The sequence below is a fragment of the Coturnix japonica genome, chromosome 1 (assembly GCF_001577835.2).
Source record: "Coturnix japonica isolate 7356 chromosome 1, Coturnix japonica 2.1, whole genome shotgun sequence".
In the NCBI taxonomy this organism is placed as follows: Eukaryota; Metazoa; Chordata; class Aves; order Galliformes; family Phasianidae; genus Coturnix; species Coturnix japonica.
Genome location: NC_029516.1, coordinates 107285703 through 107303255, shown reverse-complemented (window position 1 = coordinate 107303255; position 17553 = coordinate 107285703). Strand labels below are relative to the sequence as shown.

At 46.5% G+C, this 17553-nt stretch overlaps 1 protein-coding gene across 1 annotated transcript in view; it reads right to left on the bottom strand.

Moving 5' to 3' along the window:
• Positions 1-17553, bottom strand: part of PTCHD1 (patched domain containing 1) — a 34173-nt gene that overhangs the window by 11405 nt on the left and 5215 nt on the right. The window contains exon 2 of the mRNA XM_015885468.2: positions 11510-12170. Coding sequence (XP_015740954.1) covers positions 11510-12170 — 661 coding nt within the window. The remainder of the gene's footprint in view (positions 1-11509; positions 12171-17553) is intronic.

Here is a 17553-nt window from a genome sequence, read left to right as displayed (position 1 = left end):
AGAGCTGCTCTCTGCACCAGACTAATGGGATGACTGGGATTAGAAGCATTCACTACATTTTTGGAGAGTTACTTTTTAATCCAAGTTGTTTTCCTGACACCAGTGGCATGAACGATGGGCTGAAAATGGGAATGAGTCATGGCATGATGCGTAGAGGTGTCCTTGTGAACTGGACCAGCAAAGCCTGACGTGGAAGCATGGATGTCACTAGGCTTACGTCGGGATTTTGATTTAAGGCTTTTGCCTGTATTGTAATGACTCTACTCTTGCAACACTATCGGTTCAGCTATAGCAATGCAGTTTCACTTAGGTTAATGCAAGTCAGAAATCATCCCAGTGAACGTGAATGATTGTCTGCAAGAGGAATTTAGTGTGCAGTGAGGAAGTGTGCAAACTTACAGAGCACTGCCTATCTTGCACCAGTGTTCTTTGTGGAAATCTGGAAGAACAACTTAATTCACATTCAAAGTGGAGTGAAATATCATCCACGGAGACAAACACTGGGTGAATTAACATAGAATAGCTAGGATGCTATAAATTCACATCCCATCTTGCTGCCAGCACAGGCAAGCTCTCAGGAACTGCACTTGTGCAAAATAAGTGTGTGGGAGATCAGCATCATATTGCAGGAATTGCCCTTTCCAAAACGATATCTGTAATAACATATGATATAATGAAGGTGCAATGAATTTTCCTAGCTGACAGTATTAAAAATAACAATGTACATCGCTCAGCTATGTGATTGCTTTCCACAGTAATGTCAACAAAGAGACTGAGACAATTTCCCTCTGCTGACTTACTTTTTCCAGATAGATCAGTGAGCTCATCAGCACTCGTCTTATGAAAAGCCAAGTGAAAACACTAATCCTGTTTCCCTTTGCCACAGGAGTTGTAACTGACCAGTTGCTGAGGATACAGGTGACCTGCTCCCAGCAGGCGTGGTATTAATACAGAACACACCTCAGCTTCACAGTGCCGCTGAATAAGCAGACAGAGCAAGAGAATTTGCATCCAGCTGAAGCAAACATCCAGCTTCAGACCCTTATTTACACTAAAATAATGACATAATAGAGCAAATCCAGATCCTTTTGCATGCAAACAGAATTAGAACCAAGTCTAACTTGGTTCTAACGACAGGGCTCCCCAGGTTTATCACAATTTAGTGGTGTGGATTGACCTGAACAGCTAAATCGCCATCAGTACACTCTTGCAACACATAAGGAGCATTCTAGATGAAGTTGGTGGACCATAAATTGTGCTGTAACACTGCAGCTTTGTGGTGTGGATGGCAGACATTGCACAGTTGGATATCCCAAAGCATGCAGACTTTCCTGTCCCAAGCAGTTCTGCTGAGCAAAAAAGCATCACAGAGTCACAGAATATCCTGAGCTGGAAGGAACCCACAAGGATCACAGAGTCCAACCCCTGGCTCCACACAGCACCACCCAAACCAAACCCTATGTCTGAGAGCGGTGTCCCAATGCTCCTTGAGCTCCAGCACTCAGGGCCGTGCCCACAGCCCTGTGCATCCCGTTCCATGCCCACCGCCCTGTGGTGCAGCCCCTTTCCCTGACCCCCAGCTGCCCCTCCCGTGGCACAGCTCCATGCCGTTCCCTCGGGCCCTGTCGCTGTCACACAGAGCAGAGCTCAGCGCTGCCCCTCCGCTCCCTGTGAGGAGCTGCAGCCGCCATCAGGCCTCCATCAGCTCCTCTGCTCTGTGCTGAGCAAACACAGGGGCCTCAGCTGCTTCTCATACATCTTGTCCTCAGGACCCATCACCATCTTTACAGCCCTCCTTCCAATGCCCTACAAGTCTAACTTGCTGGTTCTATGCTTATCTGGCTGTTTCTGGCAATTCACTTGAGTGCTGAGTAATGCCTGTAGATCACTGACTTTAGGCAGCTACCATCTTGAATGTGTTCTTCTGTCCAACATGAGTGAAGTGCCAGGCACACAAGCATTGCCTGACATTTCTTCACAACTCCAACCACAGGCTCAAAGGTCAAGTAAATGTATCTGCAGGAATGGTAACTGGATTAAGGAAAATGCACAAGAGAAAAACAAGATAGGTGGTATTGGTATATATATATGCTGTACAGATCACAATGCCTTCCTTACCCTGCATCATAACTGGATAACAGTACATTTTACATATATATTAATGAGGTTCACTATGCCTGCAGATGTTAACGACTTTATTGGGATTTTCCCCCAAAGAGAAGCATACTTCCTGAGATTATTTATGTCGGTCTGCTGGGCACTAAGGCACAATAGCAGCAGGTCAGGCTCTGGGGCTGCTTTACATCTGCATACAGGTATTCCCTCTCAGTTGCTGGGGTTGATCTCCCCAGGCTCCTTTAGATCCATCCCAGACAGAAAGGCCTGTGTAAGCCCCTGTGGTCCTCAGCTTGCTGCCAGGACCACAACACATGAACACCTTGGTGGATTCACACCAGACAAAAAACCTACCACGGTCTCCTGAGAGACTGTCATTGTGCTTTGTGCTCTATTTACTTGGCAGGAAACTAAGAGAGATGTTTAATACTAAGCTGTAAGTATCTGCTGTGTTTCACAGCTGTGGGTGGCTGTGCCCACAGGAGCGCAGCAATGCGGAGCAAGCGTCCCTGCACACCACGCAGCACGAGCTGCTGCACGCAGAGAAGAAATCATCAGCTGGTGCTCTGTGCTTTATGCTAGGAGACCACAGCGTTATTTTTAGGTTTAGATCTTGCAGAAAGACTCTCTGGGCTGTTCAGCCTGCGCTCAGATTGCTCAGTGCGTAGGCAGGAAAGCAGTGTGTGTCTTGCAGTCCAGCACAAGGTTTCTGTCTTGTTCGGGTCTTGCGCAGAGCCTCCAAGCACAGTGCAAAAGGGGCTCGCTTGCTCCTAACACCCACACAGATCCGCTGCCTGGCATAGTTCTGATCTCAGCTTTCTGAATGTCTGATTTAATATCTCATCTATCTTCCCTCTGTTTCTAAAGATAATTTTTGAGAATGCAGCACAGGATTAGCACTCTCTGCTTTTGTCTGTCTTGGTCAGGGTTCACCCTTTCCGAATCATTCTGAGCGCACATTTGCACAGAGGATATGCTGATGGAAAGGAGAACCCTCACGCTTTCTGTCTTGCTGTAAATACTCAGGACCAGTGATGCTGGGGTACAGGATGTGTCCCAGTTATAAACTCCCCAACACCATCTTTCCTCACAGCAAACAATCAACAGTGGGCAGATGTCTCAGAAGCCAATGCAAAGCACAAGCTAATTTTAATAGTATGATCTATATGATACCATTGAAACTAAAGTCATTCTAGACACAATTCCTTTGCTTTGAAATCACTCACACACACATGAGACAGATGCAGTTATTCCTGTATTTTTTTCTATCAGCTGGGAGAAGAGAAGCAAAAAGCAGAAGTATTTTAAATAACTAGAACTAAACAATGCCTCAGTACTCACAGTCCTCATCTTACTGTGACCGCTAATTAGCAATGACAGTAACATCATTTGTCACTTCTAATTTGCGGTGGATATGAAAGCTGTACATTATAAAAAGCCATCTTCTCATTTAATAGTGCACTTTCAAAATATGTTTTAAACCAAAACAAATTCAACTCAACTCTCTCAAATCAAACCACTTATTACATAGGTTGCTCCAAAAGTAATGTCTTTTATTTATTTACATGGGAGCTACAACAGCAACAAAGAGCAAAATAACACTATTTGATAGAGCAAAACCTCATCTACAAAAGACTGTTTTTCAACAGCTCTGCATTTTCACTAGCAATGAACAAGAGCCTGCATGCTGCTCTCAGAATAATCAGCACCAGTGGATGTGATTCACTGTCACTGTCACTACTGTTGAAATGCACATCCATCCCTCACTGCGCTCACATCCGCTGTTAAGTCTCCAGAAGCATTCAGTAAGTGTCAGTGAATGTCAGTAGGTGCCATTTTTTTTCTTCATGGAGGAATTCATCTGTTGCGTGGAACGAAATGTAATGGAATATATTGCTGGGATGGTTCGACCGCTACTGCCATACCACCATCACCTGCTTCTGACATCATGGGCTGACACCACAAAGTAGGAGGCGCTACTTTCAGAGCTGCACTCATATGATGATATATGAGTAACCCAGCAACTGTGTGGTTAATCTTGAATTGTGCCAGTTATTTCAGTACGAGTTACAAAGACTGATTTGGCATTTGGGAAAGTGCTGTGTTTTATTTGGAACATTGTTTTTGGGACTGAAGGAGTGTAATATTTGAGTTTTTGTTGTTACAGTGGTAGCAACAATGTTAGATAAGCACATTTTAAAAACAGGAATACATTTGAGAGAAAACCTGATCGGCTTTTTTATTTTGAGAAAGATAAGAAAAACAAATAATGGTTCAAAATTTACTTTTAGTTATACAGGGAATATTTCATTCCACTTAAGAATGGTTTAAAGGCTTGTTTTGGTGTTAAAATAGCAGACTGTCAAGTCTGTTTAGATGTGTGACTTACTTTCCTCTGTTTTTGGAGAAGACCTGGCAAAAGTTAAAAGTCATATTTCACTCAGCGCCACGGAAGGAGTTGAGGATGATTTTAGCTGTTAGAATATTTGCATCTGTGCGGCACGATCGTCTACCCCCTGTCTGAACCCTCTGCAGAGCTAACCTGATGGAAATGAAGCAAGCCAGAAGTGCTTAGGCTGGCTGGGAGGAGCATAGGGAGAGTAGAGTGGCCACTTAGGATGGGGAAATCTAGCACCAGGGTGGCAAAGAAATGACAGGGGTGGCCAACAAGCTTCACCGCAATGCATGGAACTCAAGCCTTGCTGGTCAAAGGGATTGTCAGATATACAGATAAGTATCACTGGGCTTGTCTTGTATCTGACATGCTTAGATAACTGCAAACGGATTTTCCTTCTGAAGTAAGCTTTCGACAGATTTTATGCACATTGTGTAAAAAAGCCAATTAGTTAAAGGTAAATGAAAGCTACCTGCAATCATCTGAGAAAGGTTAACACTTACCACGCAGCAGAATAGCTAAGTGACACACTGTGCCTGACAGTTAGTGATGGCAGAGCAAGGTACAGTGAGTGTATCTGGGGCAAAATCAACTTTCACATCTCTTTTGAATTTTTAAGCCCACAAGCCAGAATATCATTTGCTTCTAAGAGGTTTCTCCTTGTGGATCATGGCCCAGTGGAATATGGATTAGTTCACCACACTTCAAGCTGCCTTTTCTGGTGAGAAAGCTGAAACCAAAACAACTCACGTATACTTATTCCAGTAACTTAACATAATCCATCTCCACCAGTGTCCTCCTCCAAAATGCAGAGGTCTCACTGCCTGAAAACCACAGCCCCCTGCCATATGCACCTGGCAGCCACCTCCTGTTTGGGAAATGCCATTTATGAAAGGCACTAAATATGACAGGGACCTAAAATGAAAAGTTGCATCAACTCCTGATGACTTTCCCCAGGTCTCCATGGAGCATGAGTCTAGTAAAAAGCAAAGTATCAGAGAATCATGGAAGGGCTTAGGTTGGAAGGAACCTCAAAGCCCACCCAGCTCCAACCCCTGCTGTGGGCAGGGCTGCCCCCCACCAGCTCAGGCTGCCCAGGGCCCCATCCAACCTGGCCTTGAGCACCTCCAGGGATGGGGCACCATAGCTCCTCTTCAAAGCTCCTCTTCTCAATAAAGCACTGTATTTCCTGAGTCACTGATATGCTTCTGAAGCCAAGGAGCCCATAAACATTTGAAGGCTTCAGTGGTATCTGTGGTGGTGTAAAGGGAACATGGGTACATACTGGCCATGCTGCCATCACATCTGACAGGCTTTACACGCATTTCTTGCACTGCTCAAGAAAGAGTTGGCATGACAGTGTCTAAAACACTGCCACTGTGTGTATTTTAAACCTGTTTCCTTTCCATGCCTCAGCGGCTTGTTGGTGTTCAGGTTCCTCAATGGATCTAAGGCAATAGATCTGTCAGGATGAGTGAGAGGGGCTAGCAGGTGAAGGAGGTGGATCTTCTGCCTGCCTGTAGGTTGAAAGCCATGGCTTAGGTGAGATTAATGTAGTAGGCCAAGGGAGAAGGGCTGCACTGGGGGCCCTCCCCTCCAGGAGATGGCTGAGGGACTGCAGAAGATGCCTGGCTGCTCAGATAGGCAAGGAACAAAAAAATACAACAACTGATTAGGAACGTAACTGAGCAGAGCAGGATTGAATTGGGAAGGCTGAGCAGATGGAGTGACAAAAAAAACAACAACAGTGTGCTTCCAGGGTGTTCCTGGAGCCTTTGGCAGAGCAAAATATGCAAGGGATGAACAGTGGAAATCACTGGGAAAACTGAAGCAGCAGCAATCTTACTGCAGGGTACGGTGGGAAACTGTTTGGGAGCTAAGGATGCTACTGAGGAACACTGAGAAAAGGGCTGGAGCAGTGGGTACAGCTATGGCTGAGGAGAAAATGACAAAGGAAACTGGGGAAGAACAAAACACCCTAAGAGCAGTGCTGGGATAAGGGAAGAGTGCTGCACCTGGAACGAGAAGATGGGCAAGATCTGCCTCAGGGGGCTGCCCCAAAATGCAACTGAGATGAGGGAGAGGAAAATGGGATGAAGGTCATGTCTGATGTCAGCAGAGGGTGATGTCCCAGCTGAGAACAGCACATTTCCTCCAGCAGGCAGGGATGGAGGGTCAGGTTGGCAAGAGAAGTGAGAGAGCACAGTGTGGGTAATAAAGACAAGAGAGGCTCAGTACGCTTCACATTTTTATTAGCTAACAGCAGAGAAAATGGTGGAAAAATGTTATACAAAGTCAAACATCTGTGTGTCTGTTACCTTTACGTGTGGACTGAAGGGCACTTTGGGAGATGTTTCTTTCTCTCTGTAAATCTTTATATGTAACCAAAACTGACACTTTGGTTTTAGTGAATATAGCAAACGCATGGGTGCTTGATAGGGGAGATAATGAATGGTTTTAAGGCTTACAAATCTGGCATATGTCACAATTCCCTAGTGAGGCTGGTACCTTGCAAGCTGATAGAGACCCTGAGCCCTGCTGGCCCAGGTCTGCAACACTCGCGTTCCCCAGGGGCTGCATACTGGCTGCTCTGATCCTTCTCTCCCTTTGACCTTTGCTGTCCAGCCTCCAGCATCCCCACGGCCCTGGTGCAGAGCTCCCAGCTCACAGTCCTGCCCCTGTGCTCCCTACAACCCAGCATCCAGAAGCTGTGACCACACTGCAAGTGCTGCCGTGGGCACCATGACACAGGAGCACAGAGTGAGGGATACAGTAAGAGCAGAAGCCCATCCCTGTTGCGCTAGCTTTGGCACCAGGCTTGTTCCCCTTCAGTTTACAGCAAGCTTCAAACTCAAGCTGCTCTCCTAACTGCTAGCTGTGTTTCCCATGCCAGTTTTACCTCAGTCCTGAGGCTAAATATAAGCGTGTGGAGCCAGCCCTGTGTCTTTCCTGTTTTTGGCAGCGCCTGGCACCACCAACCACTCTACGGAACTGAGCCCTGCTGCCCAGCCGGGGGCTGGGAAAAGCTGCATCCCTCTCCTGTGGGCATCCCCTTAAGGACAGAGAGCAATGCACAGTTATAGTTTGCTTCTGAGTCCCCATGTCTAGTGTTGTGCTGCACCTGCAGGAGGTGAGAAACTCAGGCCAGAATCTCACTCAGCCATCACTGCTGCTTGTTCAGTGCCTTGTTTTGTGGCACTTTTTTTTTTTCTTTTTTGAGGAAACCGGTATTTTTATAAGATTGGCAGTTATTAAACAACATTTAATGCGTAAGGGAAACCTGCAATGAATGCATTAGCATCCGTGCCAGACCAAACATCTGTAGATTTCAGTGGAACGGGCAGCAGGAAATCAGAATTTTGTTTCTGGTTCTCAGCTGGCACAACAACTCAACTACTTTAAATTTGTCTGAATTAGGAAGAATTGATTTTTTTTGGTATATAATTCTTAGGGTCAAAAGTGGACAAGTACTCCATGTGAACCAGGCACGTGAGTACCTCTGCCCTTACATGACTGTGCTAAGTGCGGGTGGTGACAGCTTCATGGAACTGGCAAGGCATACGCTAACTCTAAATACAGCCAGATGAATGGTGGGAGCCTGCCAAGCTGATGAGAAGACCTCCACTGGACCTGATGAGCCTTCCCTGGAGAAGAGGGAGGCTGAAGGCAGAGTGCAGCTTGCTGGCCTCCTTGCAGCAGGAATCCGGTACAGGCATCGGGCCTTGGGTATAGCCATGCATTGGTGACTGTGTTACCGCAACTCAGGAGGTTTCTTTCATGAGCTGTGCTATTGTAACCCGCCTTAATTAAAGAGGAAAATAAATTAGGAGACAGTGCACTGAAGGTGATTACATCCAAAGCACAGGAGATTTGAAGTAGTATGTTGTATTTAACAGGTGGGGAAAGCAAAAGATGTCCCTGTCTGCTCACAGTGTCTGAGCTTGGGAGTACAGCTTGCTTAGCTGTGCTAATTTCAGTGCTTGTAATTGTCCCAGTGGTGCAGGAGCTAAGGACGAACACACACAGAGGCTGGCACCCTTCCCTGCAGATCGCTTGTTCTTGGAAATGGCTGGTGCTGAGGGACACTAAGGGAAACATGACGGGTAAAAATGAGCATTACAGAGCGCACCGAACTGAGGGTTCTGCAGTCATATTGTCTAAATGATTAGCACAAACTTATGACTGGGCATACGACTTGAGCTATTCCAAAAGGAATTCCTGAAAATATGAGAATGTTTAACTGCAAAACATTGCCAACCAGCTTCAGTGAACATATTTTGGAATAGCAGCAATGGCATCAGGGGGAACTTAGTAAACAGGAGCAGTGGCATGACATAAATCGATCATTCAGCAAGGACGAGGGTAAACCTCATGTTGGAACAATCGTTTGTGCAAACACGGTAGAAAACAGCATGGATGGTTGGTGAATTACCGCGTGCCACAAACCGAACGCCAACCACTTCAGACTGCTGCAAAAAATGAATGTCATGTGGGGATATATGAACAGGAGTGCCATATGTGAGATGTGTGAAATAATCCTCCCACTCTGCTTGATGCTGAAAGCCTCAGCCCGAATCCTGCGCCCAGCTCCAGGCACTGCACTCCACAGAAGATGTGGAGCAGCCAAGAGCAATGAGTTTGCTGCAAGGCCAGGAAGAACCACCCGAGAGAAATGGGATGGAACAGAAGAGGACTGCACAACTGAAAGTGTTCCCAAATATGCCAAGAAAAAGAAAATACATTGTTTTCCAGATGCTGTGGATGAATAAGGGCAGCTGAGCTGCAAAAGGGGAATTCGGGTTAGACATGATGCCAATGCTGCAGAGGTAGCACAGTGAGCAACAGCAGGAAGCGCTCCAAGGAGACAGAGCTGGGGAAGACATCATGTTGTCCTGCAGCAGAGGTCAGACCATGTCTGGGGAGCCTCCTCAATTCACAGTGCTGATGGAAAGTTAAAAATCCTCAGCTGCTACAAACCAGGGAAACTTCATTAATGATTTATACTAGCAGAGGGGCCTTGCCTGAAATGTGTCCAGTGTAAGCGTTTTTGCTATCTAATTTTTGCTTTTAGCCATGAGATTATGAGTAATAGCTGTGGGACTACACTGTTAGCCAGAAATCCTTTAGCTTCCTAAAGGTCAGTTAATCTATGATCTAATCTGATGGTCACTGAAATTAAGTGGAAGTAGTTCAGCCAGCTATAATGGAAAGTGGTTTGTGTCTCCAGACTTCAACTACCTTGAGCTTAACTATCCTCTGCAATCAAAGTGACGTATAGGAATGAAACATATTTTGAAATGCATGATGAATCGTGTTGTTTTACTGCAGCAGAAAGAAAGAAAAAAACAGAAAGAAAAGTCATGCCTTTCCAGTTCTCATTAAAAACTCCTAAATGCTGTTAGTGCCTTCTGTTCACCTGTTGATGCTCCACCCATTGGGAGACCTCAGTGCATCCAGGGAAGCGTGTGAGATTCCCATGAACACACTGCTCTGCCCTGGCTTGCTCACAGCGAGAGCTGAGCTGTGCATCTGAAACTCACTAAGCACAACCAGAAGCAACATGAAAAACCAAAAGAAAAACAACGAAACAGTTTGGTAGGAGCAGTAGAAGTGTGCCATTTTTCATAATGATCTGTGTATTTAAGGATTCCAAATCTCATCGTAGCCACTATCAGTAAACTCATGATTTGAAAGGCTGCCCCAGAAAGCAGCAGCTTTGCTCCCCAAAAAGAGGTAATATTTCATATTTCAAAGTAACCTTCTCCAGGCACTTTCCTTTCTAAGGCTGCACTTCAGACTGTTTTCCTGCTACAGCTACTCTTTTGTAGCTCACACAAACGACTTACTTTGAGGAAGAGATTGTGCATAAACATAAAAACCCACAAAAGAATACAAAGACCCCAGTCAGAAAGCCTTCGACTCTGACTCCTTGTGCTGCTTCTCCTCTTGTTTATGAGGCAGTTTAATTTACACAGGTGTCACCTGAAAACAAGTGTGACACACTGCAGACAATGCAGTGCAGCTGAACTCTTTGTCACCAAATACATTCTACACATTAGCTGGTAGTGTGAGGCACTGAAGCATAGTCTTTAATTATAGTGCAACAATACCGCACGGGCATGGCATAGGAACCTGGTGCCTGGTATAAAAACAGCTGTGCTGAAATGCAACGTATCACTACACGATGCAACTAAGTCAGTGAAGGCACTCTTACTCTTGAAATCTGAAGTATTCCTGAGCACTGATTTTCAGCTGAGGAAGCTGTGATCAAATCAATGCATGTATTATTCTCCACAAATGAACAATGCTGGGAACGAGGGCACATTAAACACCTACGGCGCGTGGAGCTTTTCATGCTGTTCATGAACCAAAAACAAACACAGAGGCTGTGAGCTCCCCAAAGATCCTTCTGCCCCTTGGGAAACCCCCCTGCCCGTCTGGTTGGATGGCAAGCGTCCTGAACTACCAGCACTGACATGAGGGCATGAGATTGCAGCTTGGGAGCTGCCTGTCCTCCTCTTGCCCTCCTTCCCATCCTCCAGAAAAGATCACACAGCACAGTGAGGGGCTGCAGCACAATGCACAGGGAGCTCCTGCCCTGCATCACTCTGCTTTGCCAAGGAGCAAGCTCTCCATCCACCCTTTATTTGTCAGGGCAGCCAATACTGCCAGTCCAGCAAGAGAGCCACGCGCAGGTCTCCTAACGCTGGCCACTGAAACGCAGAGCAGCAGCAGCAGGGCTCCTTGCACCGCGCATGGCAGCAGCACGTACTTGGTCCTCACCACCACGTGGGCACTGCGCCATACAGCAGAAACCCAGAAATAATCGCAACGTCCGGGCACGGCACAAGCTGTTTAGGAAATGAGGCGGTGCGGATTTGGCACGGGGCAGTGTTACAGGGAGCAGATACTGGGAGTCATGCAGTGCTGCTTCTCCGCCGGCTGGGAAAGGCGTCAGGGAGGCACAAACACACAAAAGAGAGAGTAGGAGATAGTTACCTAACATGACGAAGGGGATCCCCAGGAAGGTGGAATTGTATTTCCCACCAGTGAGATTGATGATCCCGGCTGCAGTCAGGGTGGCAAGGGTCACGGTCAGCAATCCCAGCAGGCCAAGCCAGGGTTTGCTGCGGACACAATCCTGCATGGAGCAGCAGAGAATGGCCAAGGTGACCACAAGGACCAAGCTTGTGATCAGGTAGCGTTCTGACACCCTGCTCGTCTTCTGGAAATCCTCCTTCAGCGAAGAAGAAGTGAAAGGATACATTTTGACTTTCCTGTTGGATTTCTGGAAAAGTTCAACAGTGTCACAAAAAATGGATTCCCACTTTTCTGCCACCATGTCATTCAAGGAGTTGATTGCCTGCAAGTAGTAGGTGAGCTGAATGGCTTCTGCAGACTTCACCCGGTCTTTGCTGTGCACAGTAACCCCACCAAGCTGATGCCCGTTATACACTTCCCTGCCATCCTTTAAGTGAGTAATCGGATAAGTGATTGCAAAATTAGTTCGATTAGAAGAACGAGCAGCCTTTAATTCCTCCAGCACATGCACTATGTCGTCCACTATGCATGTCTTGTCATTGTTCAGGATACATATATGGGCAAACGTGTAATTGAAACCAGGTCTTTGCACTTGGATCCTGGTCACAGCAGAGTGCAACTACAAGGGAAAGAGAAATCACAGACGTTATTCATCAGTTCATCCCGCTCAGCAGCAGCCAGAGCAACAGCGGCTCGCGGCCTCCGTCCCTCTCCTATTCCAGATAACGGCAGCGAGCGTTCTGGTGGCTGCAGTACTCACGGCACACAGCGCAAAAAAGAAGCATGCATTAAAATAGCAGCGTCACTCTCCTGCGTCCCTTGCTGGTATCGCGGGCAGGTGGGATGGCCTGGCTGGCACAGGGGGATGCTGTCACACTGGTGACCCCCTGGCTGCAGTAGGAAGCTGTGGTGCAGCCCGCAGAGGAGGGCTGGGACTATCAGCAAACCTGGAGCTGGCACTGGTTAAACCATCTGCTTTTTGTCTCCCCCTCAACCCCATCAATCCCTCCACCTACCCGAGTGCAAGAAGTCATAGAACAGTCACTAGTGTTCTCCTCCCTGTTTATCAGAGGAAGCCTTCATTTTAGAACTCGTGGGCTATCCCTGCTTATAGTTTGCTTTCAGGCAGCTTTTAGTGCAGCCCACCTTTTCAAGTTGCTTTGCATCCTGCTGATTTTTTTCCGTGAGCTCTGATCCAAAGCACATTCAGTTATTTTGGGGCATCAAAAGGGCAGAAAGATTACTCTCTTCTGAAAAGTACAGAAAAACCACACAACCCCTTCTGAATCCATTTTAATCAATGCAGAAGAAACAAGACATCTAAAAGACATGAAGGGAAGAGTGCTAACAAGTTGCAGTATTTTTCAGAAGTAGAGTGCTGAGCTTGCTAATGTCTTAGTCTTAGCAGAGTGCAAGCTGATTTGGGGGTGTTCTCCTTATGAAATTCAGAGTCCTGAATCATTGCTGTCACCGTGCAACTCCTGGTGAGATGCACGCACTGCAAAGGACACCAAGACCTCCCACAAGGGTGCTAATAAGGCCAGGACCACCTCCCTCACCCCCCTCCCCCAGCCCTGAGCCCCAGTGGCTGAGTGTCCTCTGCTCTCCTGCAGTGGGCATGGGGACACCTGAATCTCAGTGCTGGGACCCCCACATGGCACTGTTTCTGCTGCTAAGTGCCGGCACCGCCTGAGGCTGGCAGTGGGCCTGAAGCCCACCTCCATCTTGTCTCTAGAGTGGGAAAGGCCACTTTCTGCCCTCTGATTTTGAGTAAGACTAAAAGGATGGGCTACGGGGACACAATTCTTTGTTTTCAGTACCTGCATACAGTTTCCCAAAGAGGACAGTAGGCTGCTGCACCCACCTAATCCAGGCTGGGATTAAGTGACATCTAACGGAACTAGTTCCTTCTGAAGAGAAACGCTGATTATAAAGCAGAAGATAGTGCACAGCACAGCAGCACAGCTCATATACTCATCTGGTGACAACAGATGACATGTCTAATACTCAGGGCTAAAATCCTGTAGAACTTAAATGGTTGTAGAGACATCCCTGTGCTATTTCGGATCTATTTGCAGAAAAATAAAACCAATGCCATCTGGATGATACTATCAATCTGATTATTTTACAGTTACATCACATTGTCTGTGATGGAGTATAATTTTAATCAAGCCACCTCCATTTCTCAGGTTGATATGATGTCATATATGTAAAAAATACAAAGTTCTTATAATCTCAGCATTTCTCCAGCAGCCTGGAGGTGTGTTTTTTTCCACACTTGAGCAGTTTTTATTTTCTCCAGAAGAACAGTTCAGTACTGACATTAGAAAGACAGAGTTGAGAAATGAACTGAACTAATGAACCTTTTCATGGCATTGGGAGTACACAGGACCCTACCACAGTGAGAAAGGAATTTTCCATCTTGGTGGGAGAACAAGTAGATCCCTGTGTGACAGATTAGGGGTTCTCGTACAACCTTCTCTTCTAAAACCATAATAAATTAAGAGATTTGCATGAAAGTGCCAGAGAAGTGAGCCTGCATTGAAAATTCTTCCCCACCGTTACAGCTTGCTTTTGCAGAATTCTTCAAGAGCTGTTTTAAGGCACTGAATTTGAAGGTATGGTTGGGGAAAATGCCCTGGCTTACTGAATCAAAGACAGACGTCTGATTTTAATTTGTTTACAATGGCAGTTGCTGTATGTATTTCACTGACAACGGTTGTAAAGCCAGATGTCATATAGAGAAGTGCAGCTGAGGACAACTAGGAGCAACAAAAGGAATTTACTGCTCGTATTGGATTAACAGTACAACTACTTCAGAAAGGATCCATCAAGTGACACAAAACAGAGGAAGGGAAACTGTCACACAAGTTTTATCAAACTGCGTGCGCTGCTATTTATCTACCCTTCCTCCTTGCTGCATTTGCTTCTGTATGTATCTGAACCACTTTCTTTTAATATCTAGGTCATAAAATAACCTCAGCTGTCACAGCAGCCGTAACATCTTCAGCGGAAGGCTGAATACTTGTTGCTACTTGGGCATGATGGATTTGGGCTCAGGGCCCCACGCTGCTCCCATCCGGACACAGCAACAGGGCAGCCAGGAGCCTGGGTCTGCCAGCAGAAGTAGATATGGATTGCCCTAATGCGGACAACGTCATCATGCTCAGTTCTGAACAGCAGGGAACTATATCCTAAATAAATCTACCAGATTCTCATTTACCCAACTGTTTTCTTATCCTTGCTGATCCTATTAGTAGAGATGGAGAGCTAAAAGAATATCAAAGGCTGCCTGAATAGCTCTTCTTGAAGGGAGACACGAACTGCTTGCTCATCGCTCTCAGCCCATTTGGTTAGCAAGCAGTGCAAGTGACCTGGGAGGCAGCTCTCCTCCTGGGAATGCTGCTGGAGTGCTGCAGCACGAGGGCTGTGCAGCAGTGCTGGAGTTTGCTGGCCACGGCAGCATACGCTGCTTTTGGCTGAAAGTGCTCAGTCATACAAACACAGACTCATATAATCATAGAATGGTTTGAATTGGAAGGGAGATTTAAAGGTCATCTAGTCCAAGTTCCCGGCAATGAACTGGGACACCTACAGCCAGTTCAGGGAGCTCAGAGCCCCAGTTCAGCCTCACCTTGAGTGTCTCCAGGGTCAGGACATACACCATCTCTCTGGCCAACCTGTGCCAGTGCTTCACTACCCTTATCGTGAAAAACTTTATCCTTATATCCAGTCTGAATCTCTCAGTGGAACAGCAACTTACACCCTTCCCTCTCCATGTTTTGACAGAGCCCATTCCTTGCCATTCCCCGCTCCCTTCTGAAAATGGTGTTTCTGTGTGTTCCACAATGTGGCAGAGATTTATGGAACAGTCTTTTGTCTTCCTCCAGCCATTTGTACTTGGTAACACCTTGGTCCTGGCCTTTAAGCCCCATGCCGGCTGATATGTTCACTTCAAACAGAGTAAAGGTGGCTTCAACAGAGAGACAAATCCCCCCCTTCAAGCAGCAGCAGGTGAGGCTTGAGGGCCTGGTGGGGTGCCAGGATGCTGCTTTTTCTCCTCAGTCCATGCAGAAGATCCAAGGAGCCACATGAAGGTGGCTAGAGGAAGACCTCTAGCTCCACCATGTTGCACAGAAGTCCTTTTTGTAATGAAGAAGCAAGTGTCTGCTGCCAGGGTTTGGTGGCTCGCTCAGACTTATAGGAACCTTCCTACAAGGCACACAGATCCTGTCACAGTAGGGAGGGCTCAGAAACTGCCGATTTACCTGCAAAATGCTCTGATCCTGGAAACCCTCTAAGGCCATGTTTCACCATTTGCTAGCCCAGTGAAAGCCCACGAGGGCCCAGCTCTTCATCTGCGCAGTACAGGGAGTCAGGGACCATCAGTGGGTCCAACACAGACCTCCATGCAGGCTGCATGGAGGTTGCAGGTGAGGCCCATAAATGTGTCAGTATCATCAAGCTCTCATTTCATAGACTCACAGAATGACTTAGGTTGGAAGGGACTCTAAAGCCACCCAGCTCCAACCCTTGCCATGGGCAGGGCTGCCCCCCCACCAGCTCAGGCTGCCCAGGGCCCATCCAACCTGGCCTGGAGCACCTTTAGGGATGGGGCACCACAGCTTCTCTGGGCAGCTGTGCCAGTGCTATTCTACTCTATTTCTCATCCCATTTCTCACGTATGGAAGGACAGCCTGACCCTGGGAGCTGGGTGAGCCACCAGCTGCAGTTTGAAGGGTGCACACAGCTAGCCTGTGCCTGTCATACAGCCTGTGAGAACGTGTCTGGCTTTTCTGCAGAGCAGTGCTGTGCAGTGTTTTATAGGTGACATTACTCATCATAAGGACCTGAACACGCTTTGTTACTTGACATATTGTCGATGAACGGCCAACTAGATAAAACTAGTGAGATATACGTATGTCTTCCCCTGCTGCAAATGAGCTGGCACGTAGAGTCATGTTTTACACATGGGAGTAGGATCTTTGCCATGCCATATTATACTGTCTTTGCTAATATTTGATTCTTTCATTCTTTGTCTGATGGTTTAAACTAAATATGAGCTTCACTTTTTTCAGTGTTGCCAACTCATTATTTTTTTAGTGTTGTTTTTACCAAATCTGTGGTTTCTTAGAGCACCACTGGCACCCGAAGTGTTTTTTTTTTCAGGAACCTCAGTTTTCAGTGCAAAAAGAAATGTTTGATCACACAGTGTGGAGGAAGGCCTTAGACAGCTCAGAAATAAAGTAATGAGTGAACTCATTATGTATTACTGCTTAAAATCCCAGCTCTGATTTGAGCTCAGAACTGCTTTCTAGTTTGAAACAGTGGTTTTCAATGCAGGCTTCACCCTCACGCAAAGCCAGCTCACTCTTTAGGTAATTTTTATGGGTTACCTGTGCCAAGGAAAATGAAGAGTGAAGACTTTTCTTGGACTGCCATAAATTTCATCGCTTTCTCTATGATCTCAGTAATCTTTGTCATGTCCTATCTTTGCAGAGTGCTTTTTTATTCACTTTGAGAGACTGCCTCAGTGAAAAAGTGGAAGGTTTACATGAGAGAAAAGACTGACAGAACTCTCAGCTTAATTCACAAAAGAAAACACTGCCGGCTCTGTAGACAAGGGCAGAATTAAACTACTAGAAAGGTATTTTAACCAGAAGGAGATGTGGACAGGGAAGGCAAGGAGCTTCTAAGAAAGGCTAGGCCTTGGGCCCATCCTGGACAACTGAGTCTAGTGATACCTGTCAATAAATTCATAGCCTTCTGCAGTTAATTCAGGAATCCATAGGCTGCTGGTGGCAGCAACCTCCCAACCAAGAATGGGGGCTGCGTGATCTGCCAAGGGAATAGGCTGTCTGATCCCAACGGCTTGAAGAACACATTACAAACTGTAGCTGGACGCATTTTCCAGCAGACCTACAATCAGATTTTCCTGTAAAGATGCTAAGATAATAATTATGGAAGCAAAGCATTTTTACAACTAATTTTCCAGCTGCCCA